General features: G+C 42.1%; 1 protein-coding gene across 1 annotated transcript; it reads right to left on the minus strand.

The window, feature by feature from the left end:
• Positions 1 to 1,449: 1,449 nt before the first annotated feature.
• Positions 1,450 to 14,260, minus strand: LOC117756384 (sodium-dependent lysophosphatidylcholine symporter 1-B-like). The gene is made up of 14 exons (XM_034576861.1): positions 14,057 to 14,260; positions 12,380 to 12,508; positions 11,601 to 11,725; positions 8,402 to 8,525; positions 8,241 to 8,319; positions 8,002 to 8,153; positions 7,808 to 7,898; positions 6,633 to 6,751; positions 6,273 to 6,356; positions 4,821 to 4,904; positions 4,614 to 4,726; positions 3,896 to 4,039; positions 2,625 to 2,801; positions 1,450 to 1,860 (listed from the first exon to the last, which is right to left on the minus strand). The coding sequence occupies exons 1-14, from the start codon at positions 14,138 to 14,140 to the stop codon at positions 1,806 to 1,808; spliced, it is 1,560 nt and encodes a 519-aa protein (XP_034432752.1). The 5' UTR covers positions 14,141 to 14,260; the 3' UTR covers positions 1,450 to 1,805.
• Positions 14,261 to 14,286: the final 26 nt, after the last annotated feature.

Below are 14,286 nucleotides of genomic sequence, written 5' to 3' on the forward strand. Positions count from 1 at the left end.
TAGAAAAAGTATTTACACACATACAGCAGAATATATAAACACAGGACAGAAGTCATGTGCAGCCTTCAATCCATTTAGTGCAATTTCAAAGGCCTAAAACCAGGAGACTGTGCTGGAATAGAATATTTGGATTTGAAATCTTTATGACCTAATCATTTCAGGTAAGGTTAGAAGATGATTTTAGGTTAAATCACATGTGGACAAATGTCTCCTGTATACCTTTACAGTAGAATACCTGGTCTCATTCTGCAGTATGAGTCTTAATGCTGTAAATGCAGCTTGTTTAATCACATCCTGGCAACCCGTGATACATTTTTTTTCTCAGAAAAAAGAAAAAACAAAACATCATTTTGATGTTGTGATACACAGGACTTGAAAATAACATTTGTGTCAATAACCATCCACTGTTGATAAATTATAATACAAGTGTGCTTTCATAGTTAAAATTAAAATCCCTTAGATACTTTAAATAAATAGATAAATAAAGCATTCAATCTTCCCCTGGGAAGTGAGAATATGCTCGATGAAATGACTTCATTTTCTGGAGATGACTTCGATGCAAAAGCACATTTAGAAACGTCTATTAAACCTAATGGAGATCAGCTGCACTTTTAAAGCACAAACAGTGTGTGGTGGGAAACCCCTTAGCAAGCAGCACAAAAACAAACCAAACAATCTGAGGCGAGCAATCATACAAGATGTGTGTGTGTGTGTGTAAGGCAGTGATTCACATCATCTTCACACAGGACTTCATGTCACGAGGAGCCGTTTCCCCCGTCAGAAGATTCAATTGCAATTAAATAATCTATAGGAAATTACAACAAATTAAAGTAGAAATAGTAATGTATTCAAACAACTCATATCAGGGGAATGGTGCTTGTACCCCCTGAATAATAAAATGATGATACTGTACGCTTCTTTCAGAGCCCTCTCTCTTAGTGCCAACCTCAGTAAACTCAAGTCTGCACAAGCGAAGGTCCGATCTTGTAAACCAGCAATAAATACTTAATAAACGACATCACAAATCACGAGCGGTGTGCCAATTCACAGAGGTGCGACAAAAGGTCGAGGAGGAGTGCAACTGTCCCATAATGCAATGTCCATAAGAAATGAAGGAGCTGCTTACAACTGGTCGAGGTCAGTAACATAGCTACAGGAACATCTCATTAAACAATAAAGTGATCATCTTTGGGAAAAGAACTTGTTGAGGCGAATGCGACCGAGCTAAAACATGACAGCTCCCATGAGCCTCTGCTTTTCATTTATAGGAGCTATAGTTAGAGGATGCAGACAGAAAATGTGATGAAGTGGTAACATTTGTCTGTCCAGTTCAGTGGTAAACCCTTTTATGTGTTAAATATGGACCGATCCCAGTGTCGTGTTTCAGCTAAACAAGGAAAGAAAACCTCCAAAAAAAACAAAAAAAAAAGTATATTGAGAAGTGAAATCAACAAAAGCATAAATTAATCTGAGACTTTGGCTCTACACTAACTAAAACACACACTGTGGATTATTGTGTATGTTTTTTAGTTTAAGTGAAAGCACTGTAATTGAGGTGGATTTGAACACAAAATACTTGATTCACACATAAAATGACACTGCACTGGTTGGCCACTAGAGGGCCACATGACCCTGTGTGGCCCACTCGAGGGGACTATGGATGCTGATGATGTTTGGGCAGCAGTGGTGTCTGCGGTCACTTGTCTGTTAGTCTGGTGGTCATGTCCCTGGACAGTCTGTGCAAACATGTAAACCAGTGATGGCGGTGGTGGTGGTTGTTATTGTTGTTGGCTCGGCTTCTACTGCTACACGCTCCTCCCAAGTCCTGAAGATTCAGACTCTGAGTCGGCTTCAGCATCTCTGTTTAAAGAGCGAGAGAGCAGCCAAGAGTCACACACAAAGGATTTGGCTCGTGCAGACAGGGTGCGTGATACATGCAAACGACAGGTTTTATTCCTTTGAACTGAGTTCAGCAATACAGCCAGGGGTACGGTGGCCCAGACGTCTCACAAGCACACACACGAAAGCAAAAGCCACGAACAGGGGCGGATACTTCATGTCATTGTTGGGGATAAACAATAAACAGATATTTTGTCAAGTGCAATTTTTGAGGAGGACAGAAATATATACATATTAGAGTAAAAATAAATATAATAGTACCCTGCTGTTACCAGTGTTCTTTATAAGTCCAGTAGTCTATGTAAAATTACATACTCGTCTTTGCAATAATCTATATCTGTTACTGCGTAATCTGCCCCTTGCCAAAACACAAATACAAGCCACGGATAAAATGAGACTCTTGTCTCTTTGAGGTGTTATGGTCCAGGTGCTTGGAGCATCCAAAAAGGAAGAACACCTTTATCATAACACCTCAAATAGAAAGCATCTCATTCTGACTGACTTGTCCAGGTTCAGTGTGGCTTTTGCGGTTGTGTTGTAACTTTTGCATTCATGTCGTGGCTTTTGCATTTGTGTTTTCCATTGATGCGCTTGTGTGAGACAGGTCGGCCACCGTACAGGAGCTTGCAGTCCTGCAGCACAACATTTAGCAGCCTACTTGTTTAGTTATCCTGGATTAAGTATGAATTTGTGTGTTGGGTGCGTGTATTTCACTCCTCACTCACAGGATTTTCTGCAGTAGTTTGTGGTTGCCTTGCCTCCTCTCCTCATCAATAGGGTAGGTCCTCAATATGAGCAGTCCCACAACAATAAGACCCACAGGCACAGGAGAGACCAGCACCTTCAGGGTTAGACTGACCGCCTCTGGTTGTGAGCAGCTGCCGGTTACATAGCCGGCAAATCTGTAAAAAATGCAGAGAGAGAACTGATGAGAGAGCAGTTTAATGAGATGGTTTGTTAGAGGGTGAAGTAGTTTGGTGACCACATGATCACTGGACTGATGAGCTGTAACGTAGAACCTATGTCACACTGTGTTAGACCACATCTGTGCAGATGTAAGCTGTTTGAGAATGCAGTTTTTTTGTGTCTGATTCCCTATGCTTCTCTTTTCTGATGCTGAGCCTGTTGGTGTGTGTTTGGCAGGGTGTGGTCTCCCGCCAACTCCTCCGCTCATCTTTCTACCCGTCCACCTATATTTCTAGTAGTCAGGACCACCACCCTCATTACGTTGTCGATCACAACAACAGCAACGACATCTTCACTGTACTTTGAATAGACAGGTGACCAGCTCTTTGTGCAGCAGCGGTGGTGCAGCTTCTGCAGTCAGTCTTTACTTGCCGCGGCTCGATTACTGCAGCTCACTTGTTCAGTTTCAGAAAGAAAAGCTGCAACCAGCATTACCACAAACCAGCAAAACGCCCATTCCAAACAGACATGTTTTGAAAGGACACTGCACAAATTGTAGTAACATAAATAAGTTAGTTTGTACTCCTCCTGTCTCTGTTGTCTGTGTCTTCCAGCCTTTTGGTAAAACCAAACATTAGCTGAGTGCTGATAACATTTTAAGGATGACAGTGAGGCTGAAAACAGAAACGAACGTGACAATAGTTACCCCCGCCAAGGAGGTTATGTTTCACCCCTGTCCGTTTGTTAGTTTGCAAGCAGGATTATGCAAAAACTACAAAATGGATTTCCACAAAACTTTGAGGAAGGATGACGCATGGTCCATGAAATAACCCATTACCTTTTAGTGCAGATCCAGATCCATATTGTGAGGTATGGTTTTGTTTTGGTAATTTTCATCAACTTCACAGGGAATAATTAATGGATCTTGATTTTAAAAATCAGACAAATTTAGGTGAATGATATCTATGGGTGTGTGCAGTGTGGTGCAGCTTGATTTGAAATTAAGGGGACTGTTGGGTCTTGGCGGAGGTATCTGCTCTACTGAGTAGCATTACAGAGGGTATAATTAAGATTGGATCAATATACTTACTTCAAACTGAGGGTAGAGATGCCCAGGGATATCCCTGAGGCAAACTTAATGAAGAAAACATAGAAGGAGTAGAAAAGGGCTTCATGGCCATGAACATGTGGGTTCTTAACCTTGAAGTCATCCACTACATCAGGAAGCATCGACCTGAACAGACAAACAACATTTAAAGGGAACCTTAAGACAAAATCGACAAATGTCTACTAGCACTACTTTTTACTTTACTAGCACTACTTTTTACTTTATACTACTGTATATAAAGATGGAAGAAGCATCTCCACTTTCTGCCTCTATCCAGAAATGAAGCCAAAATATAAGAACACTGCCATCTTGGGCTAATGACACCTTTTGGAGCCAGTGCTTTACCAATTGTGAGTCAGTCTCAGCTGTCAATCATGACGTTTCACCTTTTTATAACAGACTAACGGACTAAAACCAAATGTACCAGAAAAATTAACACTTGAACAAACATCAGTGTGATAAGAACTGCCTAAAGTGAGGGAAATCATCTTTAAGAAAAAAATGATTTTTCTTTTTTCTTTACAATATATTTAATATACAGTTTGGTCCATGTGGGGTTTAGACCCTATACTGCAGCCAGCCACCAGGTGGCGATTGAGACACTTTGGCTTTACTTTTTGGGAGCAGTCATGTCATCCGTCTTTATATACAGTCTATGGTCAGGATCTAAGGAAGAACACAGTGAACGAATCGTTCTTACCAAGGCATGAGGAAAGCAGCTGCTACACTCACACCTGCCGCCAATGAGATCAGGTAAGATGTGATGAGGCTGCTCTGGATGCAGACGATCAGGATCATGAAGGGCACTGCCCACTGTAGAAAGAGATAGAAAGGTGTGTCATTCCATAACATCTTGTTCTCTTTTGATAAAGACCTTTTATTGTACCAAGCAAGTATTTTTACTTACTGTGATGCCAAAGTAAACTGCTTTCTTCTTCCCAAAACGGGTCAAAAACCACTGCCACCATGGAATGCTCAGAGTCCCTGATACCTGGAGAAAAAATGTGACAATGAATTATTAGCATAGTTGCGCTGTTAAATACTGTTACATGCACACAGGCCGTGTCCTTAATGTAACCATGTACTTTAATGGATGATTTTAAGCAGCACAAAGACACAGCCTTTGTATTAAAAACAGCCTTAGGGTAGATTATTTGCGTGATATGGATAATGTTGGTTTTTGAACCAACTTCGTTTGAGACAATAAGTGTGTACTCCCAAACTGTTGCTAGTAGTATGTCATACAAACATTTTCTATCTGATGGAAATCAGGGAAAAAAGTATATCATCAGGATTTAAAATAAACTTAGTTTGAAATTAAGGTCTTGGCTCAAGTCATGTCATATCCTGTGGTATATATGGTCTTATATTACCCTGCTTTTTATGTGGTTGCATGAAAATAGTCAGAGGCGACACATGATTTGCCACATCCTAGCTAACCATTTATCTGTTATAATTAACAATCAAATGAAGGGTCAACCAACCGACCAATCAGCAATCCAACTTTAAATAGCCCATATTCACAAATCACAATTTGCGTCATATTTTTTTATATTTTGTACAAGGCTTGTGTGAAATTATCTGTAAAAGTAAATTGTTCTTCACTAAGATCTATTAAAACTCTACCTGTGCTTCATTAAGGATTGTGGGAAATGTAGAAATCTGAAAGAATGAAGTGCCCACTGGAGGAGGAGGAGGAGGTAAAGGGACACAATATGTTTTGTTGGAGTCCTGACTCAACCGTGACAGGGGGCAGACAACCTTTGACCTCGTGGCCACACTTGGTCAACTAATGTGAAATGACCACACAAGAACAAGACTGTCCGCGAAAACTCAACAGCATCAACGGATGAAATATTTCCATCCTGCCCCCTCCACTCTCACCTCTCCAAATATGAAACATGGTGCCAGAAAATGTTTCCACTCCTAATCAGTGGCAGAGACCAGAGCAGAAAGCAGCAGCAGTAGGATGGAACTCGTGACCCAAAAGGTTGCAGTTCCCATGGAGGCGATGACGGATCACCAGGGCAACAAAAGCTATGCTGTGTGCGCGTCTCTCCCCTGATCTCCTGCTAACCGCGAGCCAGTGTGTGACTGGGAGAGAGGTTCCCAGGGGCCTGAACAACACCTCCTCTCACCCTGAAAATCTGCCCATTCAGCTGCCGTGTCATGGAGCTCCACATGCGAGGAGCGGCCTCAGAGTAAAGGCTGAAAACCCCACAAACACTGGGGGCTTGATTTGTGCCACAAGGACTGTCAGATAGGGTTTTCTGCTGCAGATTGTACTGACAACCTCCACATCTCTCATACTGAATAAGGCTTTTTACATGGCAGAGAGTGGAGGAACTGAGACACTCACCATGATGACCAGCAGAATATTCTGGAAGTCTTTCCTGTGTCCAAGAGCGTAGGTGAGGAAAAGGGCAAAGTTTCCCTCCAGCAGCTGAGAAATAAAGAAGCATCATCTTTAAATAAACCACAGCAAAGGTTACAGGGATGGTTCAACATCCTTGTTTGCTTTTCTGCTTGACCAGCAGTTTGCCTGATTCTTCTCTTTCAGAGTCATATTTACTCTACAGACATGAGTGGAATGAACATACTCCGCTAACTGCACGAAGAATATGCAAATAAAAGGTTTCCTAAAATGTTGAATTATTCCTTGACATTCAATAATAATCTCTACATCCAATAAGAGCCAGATAATGGAACACAACATTACCATGAAGGCCAGAGAGGTGAAGAGGAAGCCGATGACCAGTTTGACGTACGGTCCGTGGCTCATCACCATCCACAGGCCATGGCGGAAGGTCAGGAGGTTTGATTTTTGAGGACCGCTCTCTAGAACACAACAAAGGGGAGCAGATAAGCCACCTAAAAGTCCATGCTGTAATAGATGTAATGCACAGTAACAGCCATTGTGATGAAAGATAATCTTCTGTTATATGTTTTTAAACAGTGGGAATGTTGGCTTAAGTCTCAAATCCAAACCATTAAATCCTGTAGGAAATATTTATATTTTGCATTTTATGCAGAGGTGGGGCGTTATCTATAACAAAATGTATAACTCAACACAGGGCCTGAAAGAGCCATGCACTAGTTGGGATCTATGGAAAAAAATTAAGGGGAGAATGTGCACACTTGATCGTAAACTTTGACTCAACATTTTGAGATGGTGAGGTTGTTAATTGAATCCAGATTGTAGAAATTAAAGCAAGGCTTGGTAATTCTTGAAAAGCTCGCAAGAGCAGGCTACAATTTGAAAATATGCAAGCGATACATCCCACCCCCTCCCATCAGCCCTCTGGTCAAAGCTACACCCACAAAACACATGAACGCAGACTGTCTGACAACTGCTAAAGGAGGACTTTTACGTCTCTCGCTCGCTAAGCTCTGGCTATTGGGTCTCTCTCGCTGATGACTCGGGTCGTGTGTGTTGAGAGCACGGGCAGAGTGTGCGCAGGCAGGCAGGTCGGTTAGTGACGGACAGGTACGCCAGCCAATTGTGTCATTACGTCAGAATAAAATGATTGGTCGTGTTTATTACAGTCCTGCGAGGGACATTGAAATCTGCTTGTATTTTCAAACAACTTTATTTATTAATGCATATTAAGACGTTAAGAGGATCTCACCAAATAAGATAAAATTTGTTTCAGAAACAAATGACCAACCCCTGCCTTTTAGTGCGAGATGCATCATTTAAAATTTCATGATGCTTCTTCACACTTTTAAATTCAATCAATTCGAAGTTGTGCTGTCATGTTTTTCTTTTTGCGGAGGTTCTGAGTCATTTAGTTTATGTCATAAGTTCTGAGTCCACACATCGGTTGTAAATACTGTATCTCACACTGGCATCGAACACATGACAACTTCTTTTGTCATCTCTTGGATTCGTACCTTTTTTCTCCTTCACACCCAGAAACAAGACGACAGCACAGAGGACATATATTATGGCGATGACTCCTGAGGCCACCATGTAAGAATTTTTCTGAGGACAGAAAAGACAACGTTAGCTTGAACACTCGTGCAGACGCTGTAACAAATAGCTATATATATAATCATTTATCGGATGTCATGAAGGGGAACCATACCTTGTTGTCCAGTAAAACAGTGGTCAGGTTGTATCTGGATGAGTTTCTGCTCTCAGTGACATTAAACTCAGTGGGACAATCTGAGCCGCCACCCACGATCTGCCCCTGGATCGCGGTGCCCAGCACTGTACCCAGCACCTCCACCATCATACCTGAGGGCAACACAGGGATGTAGCATCAGAGCATGAATGGCAAGATATATGTGAAACTCATTAGATCGCACAGGAAGTCCGACGTACGATAAGCAGTGGCAGAATCCCTCTCTTTCTGGTTGTTGCTGATGAACATGGTCAGGGCTGAGTATGGCACATGGAAGCACTGTGAACAAACGCACAGTTAGATATGCAGGCAGCAGAGATGAGGAACAAAGCATTGTTGGGTGTCAACAGGAAGTACTGACCGTCTGCATTGACTGGAAGAGACAGTAAAAGATCAGGAACCAGAAGAACTTCCCCTGCTCAAATGGAGGCACGTACCAGATCAGGAAGTACGTCAACACTGCAAACGGTGTAGAGAAAACGATCCTAAGAACAAAGAGGTGATCTTTAGAGGACAAAACAAAGCGAAGATAGTGCTTCTAATTTGAGTGTTATTCCGTACTGCTTGGCTAATAAAAATGTAAAGCCTTCTGCCAACTGTTACTGTACTTTAACCCCCACTTTCATTTTTTCTCCCATGCAGTTGCTTCTGTTCTTCACTACTCTGTGAATAATCCCCCTTATCCACCCTCCTGGAGCTCAATGTGGATAAAGGGCTCCGTTTGTACTCCAGGTTAAGTTGAGGCTGACCCAACACCAAAATCATTCTGGCCCACCTCATTCTCCCCCCTACTCATTCCCAGTGGCGTTTTTTTTTTCCCCTCCGGGCTTTGTATGCCCCCTAGCTGAGCTCCACTCCACACCAGGGGTCATTCAAACAAGCTAATGCCACTTCTGCAACATGGTTTTAAACAGACCACAATCGGGATAAATGTCAGGCGATCAAACTGTTAGGACTTAGGCATGGCTGCAGGGAGGTAACAAAAACACAACAAAAATACTTTAGTATCGACGGGAAACCACACGTCCCTTTTTGGCATCGATACAAACTAACACGTTAAGAAGAACTGAAACAGTAAGTCCATTACTCAGGAAGTCTGTTAACGGAAAATACCTAGAAACTGTTTTAACAAGAAGTATAATTTAAAGTCATTTTTCAAGCAAATGTGTCAATTTCTTCTATCGTATTATAGGTCCAGCCGCCCCAATCATTCAGCCCTAGAAAATTGTTGTTTTAAATCAAAATCCCTTAATTATGGATTTCAGCAGTCCCACGTCCAAATCCACTCTTTTGTTTTTGAGCCATCATACAGAAGAGATACATGCTTATAGAGACATATCATTAAACACGGAGAGAGGCTTCTTGGGCACTTTTGCACTCACACTTAGTCATAGGAACCCCCCCCCCCCGCCCCCGTCTGGTTCGGCACATGGAGAATAAAAAGGAAAGCCCTTCCTGATTTCCTCTAATGTCTGAGCTGGTTAGATTAACGAGAGCTAATTTAATGTGGAAATACAGGTCAACCGGCGGCTGCTTCCTACACTGACACGGCTGCCTGAACACAGGCCTCTGTACACAGGTCTTTAACACACAGGAAATGACCTTGAGGTTCATCCACTAAACACACGCTCACGAATGATGCTCAATAAACTTGCATCTTAATGAAGGATGTACTTTCAGCACACGTTCAAGGGTAAAGTGTGGACATAAGAAGATATTTGTGTGTTCTCATGTGTCGTTTCATTTCAAAACGCTACACAGGCCGCATGCGATTTTTTGACAAACCCCCTCCCAAACAGGCAAGGAAACCACACACACACACACAAAGATGGACACACCCCTCATTCGTTTGAGGCTCATGGTGTGTTGTGGGCTGGACCAATCGCAGCAGGAGCCGGTAGACTCCCCTCCCCCTACCGGAAACATGCAGCTCACATGCACAGCTGGCAATTTTGACTCAAGTACCCACAGTGCTCCAGATATCACTGTGACACCATGTGGGAGAAAAATGCCTGAGTATTGAACCAGACACTCTCATGACACTGTCACCGCCAAGTCTTTACGCCCCTCTTCCCTTTCTTCATGTGTGTCAACGAAGCTGCAGCAATTTTCCTTTAAGAGCGGGATGTCAAGGTCGTCCTTCTTTACAAACCCACCTCCACAGTGAGCTCAGCTGTCAGCGTTGGTATCTAGATTGTATTAATTTGTTTGCCGAAGCCGTTTTCGTCTCTAAAGCAGATTTGAATTTTATAACCTGCCTTTTCCTCAATCAATTTTATATCTAGGCTGTTCAAGGAGCTGAGGCCGGCCCCCACAGGCATATGGCAAGAGGACAGGCATCCCTTGACAAGGTTGTGAGCGGTATCACAAGGTCAGCACGTGTGCATTATACATTCACAGATTCATAGAGCTGTATAGATACAGAACAAATATGATTTGTGTACAGAAAGAAACTGTGCTGAGATACTGTACATCTTAAACATCTTGTTTCTTTGTAGATAAATAAAACCAATAATCAGGATTTCTTAATGGCAGTAATTAAGATAAGAAAGATAAGATAATCCTCCATAATTTACAGTATTGTGACTAAATACTTTCATCTATATATTTATCCGGTATTTATTTTACTTAATTTAACAATACCAGAAATTTGTCCTTATTCCCTATTTATATAAACATAAATAGATAATCTATACATTATCTCTATTGTTAGTGTCTACATTGAGATTAAAGGAATCATGTTGTATTTTTGACCACTAGCAGCGCTAAGGAGCAACACTTTAATGAGTGTGTCTCTGTTTAGTTTTTGCACAATATGCATGCTTTATGAGGTTAGACATGCAGCAGCATGCAGGGGACATGATATACATGAATACATTTGATAACTTGGAATTTTAACAAGACAATAATTTAAATGATTTAAGGGGGAAGCAGACATGTTTTTCTGGACTAAAGGATTCAACTTTGATGAGTAGCACTGAATGTTTTCTCAGCTAACGAGAAATCGCCACAGGGCACCTTTAAAAGGTGCTGTATGGAAATGTTCTCTGCTGCCAAACATGTTTTCTGGTGGTTGATCGGGAGCTTCATCCATTGTGGCTTTAACATGACGTGAGGTTATAATATGTGGTCTAAACACTGAGACATCTTCAAAGCAGCCTTGGTGCTACAATGACTTTCCAATAGGTTAGTTTTTCTTGTGCCGATATAGCCATGCATTGAGAAGTACATCGGAAAACGTATTCCTAATATGCTCTATGCTATACGCTCTAATATGCTTCATGAGGACTGGTGATGCCCACATTATAAGCACTGTTTTATACAGACTTCATTCTTGCACTTGTTCTTTCTCGGTAGCCACTTCAACCTTGTTGCCATGGTTACTGCTAGAGGCCTGTGAGCTGCTTTTTGTCAGTACAGTTGCCTCGCACTCTCGCCCCAACTCAACATGCCACTTCCACATTATTTATTATTATTTCCTTATATTATACTTTAATTTCCTCTTTGCTTTTTGCACCTGTGCTGAAACACACGTGCTGCTGTGAGATTCAGACACTCACCAGGGCATCATGTGGCCGATGCGGGTCCATTTACTCCGGCTCACCAGGAAACCCACAGTTGGGTCTGTGACGGCGTCCCAGGCCCGGCCCACAAACAGGATGATGGAGGCATAGAAGGGATCCAGCTGGAGGGAGGAAATGGAGAAGGAGTGAAGCGTGAAACTAAAACAAAGAGAACGCTACATTCTACCTCATGTGGACAGTTCAAAAGAGCCACAACACCAACGGGCCTATGGGGACATTTTGAGGCTGTGTAACTGATTAGAATAGGGCAGCTTGTGTAGGAACAAAGTAGCATTCAAAGTCACTGTAATGATCTCATCCCTTGAGCTGAACGGTCTTTATTAAGTTCCTATTGTGTTCAGTGTAAAAGTCAAATGTTCTAATTGAGTGACAAAAGCAAACCAGCAGGGGTCCCATTTAAGGCGCTTGACCGACCACTGCAGGATTGAGACTGTTAAACTGATACGAGGCTGAGAAGAGCAGACATGAGATACGCCCGTACATCTTAAGTGTGTTAGGCTACTGGAACTATGCAAAGATAAGGGAGTTTCCCACTCGTATCCAGCAGAGTTAAAAAATGCATCAACATTAAAATTTCTATTTTAAGTACTCCTACATCTTTTATTCCTTATCCCTTACTCCCATAACTACAAAAGTCATCTTTTTCTAAAACTATTAAGTGTTATAGAAAGAAAATTGTGTTTTTCTTGTGCCACAAATGAGGCCTACATTTGTGATATGTTGTTTGGTAGTGTGTGTAACTCTTGTCAAATTACCTGAGCCACATCCAGCAGGTAGATCTGGAGAAAGAAGCCCAGAACACTGGCTGTGATCTGGTATGGAGCCCCACCGATGGCGTAGCATATTTTGCTGCGCACGGAGAGACGATTCCTCTGCTCCTTTGGCTGGAAGAGGAGAAGAGGGGAGGGCAGAGGAGATATGTGATCAGGATAGATTTAATTTATCATATTCTCAGAGGAGCTGTAATTTGTGGTGTGGTGATGGGGCGTTGGTGGGCTGTATACCCTCAACCAACCCTCGGTCCACAAAACGAATGCTGTGTTAAACAACCGGTGACTGTGAGGGACTGAGATTACGTCGCCCCACTGCTCAGAATGTTAGATTATAGACAGATTAGTGTAACGATGTGGTGTTGGTTGATACACTGCAGTCAGAAAGTGGTGTGAAACTATGAGGTTACTCTAGTTCACACACTCTCTCTCTGCATCATGAGGACTCCAGCGCAGCCATTGGCTCTGGCGATAGGATGTTGGAGGTAGTGGGATTTCATGCTGTGTAGTCAACAGTCAGCAGCCACAGCCAATCACCTGTAATAGTCGGATGATGTCGGCGAGAGGGGTTTTGCAGACTCTAAATTCACATTCGCCACACAGACACAAAAGCAGCATCACCTCATGTCGGGAGCAAACTGCTGCCTCCTCCCAACAAACAGGAGTGAGTAATGTTACTCTTCTACCAAGACCAGACTATTACTACCACAAGCTGCTGATAATAAAAGGAATGCAACCTGAAGCTTTAAAGAATAATAACATGTCTAAGTAAACCAAAGATTCTCGATTCACGGAAAATAAAATATAATGTAATGAGAGATATTTAGGGCTGCTACTTATCTATAATTTCACTATTAAGCAGTTGGCTTATTAAATACCAGGGAACTGTTAAAATGCCCATTATAGTTAAGAGTTTTCTGCTCATAAATGTGATATCGGCTGATTTGAACGTTCTTATCTTGACATAATTTTCTGGCCATATTGTTTAGCCTTGTAGCTGCGGAATTAGAATTAAAGCTGAGGTAAAATTCTAGACTGTATACGGATAAACTACACCTTACCATAGAAAACACCCACCTTTGGGAATAATCTGGGAGCCATTAAACATATAACCAGATACATTAAGATTCATAGACTGGTTTAATATGCATGTAAATCTGAGTGTAATCCCTCAAAGATCTTGGTTTTTTCAATATTTTTGGCATACAAGTTGATAAATATAAAGTTGATTTCAGTCTCTAATTAGTCCAAACGGCTCGTGCATCAATAATCACGCCGCTCTGAAGCAGCAGCACCACGTCACGCTTTTGCAGAACATCTGTCTCCATGAAACACCGCTGTATTTAACGTAGTTTGAAGGGAATGTTTTAAATTGTCTCTTAAGAAGCCGGTAGGTAAAGCTCAGATTCATCAGCTGCCCCGAGGACAAACAGATTGCCAGAGGAAGCGGGTGGAATTCAAACCCCGAGGACCAAGTCAGGGGAGTGTTGGACAAACCGAAAGGAAGTAACGAACACATTTATACAACGTCTAGTTTATATAGGCGCGTTTTTACGCACATGGATAAAGAGCGCAACACAGAAGCCTCGCTTAATTTCAATCCCACCACATATATCATATATAATTGAGAATATGTGTATCTATATATCTCTTGGCACTTACCATTGTCGTCTTGATTTCTGTATTAATAGGTTTGACTGTTAATAAACGCGCTGCGCACTGTTCCGCGCCCTCCCCTCGTGCCATCGTGGCTCCAAGATTTTTGAAGAAATGTCTTGTCTTTATTTGTGTCTTTGATATGCTCAAACCTCCGATTCTCAGTAACACGTTGTATCCGCTGCTCTCTCTCTCTCTCTCTCTCTCTCTCTCTCTCTCTCTCTCTCTCTGACTGT

This window comes from Hippoglossus hippoglossus, chromosome 22 (assembly GCF_009819705.1).
Source record: "Hippoglossus hippoglossus isolate fHipHip1 chromosome 22, fHipHip1.pri, whole genome shotgun sequence".
Lineage (NCBI taxonomy): Eukaryota > Metazoa > Chordata > Actinopteri > Pleuronectiformes > Pleuronectidae > Hippoglossus > Hippoglossus hippoglossus.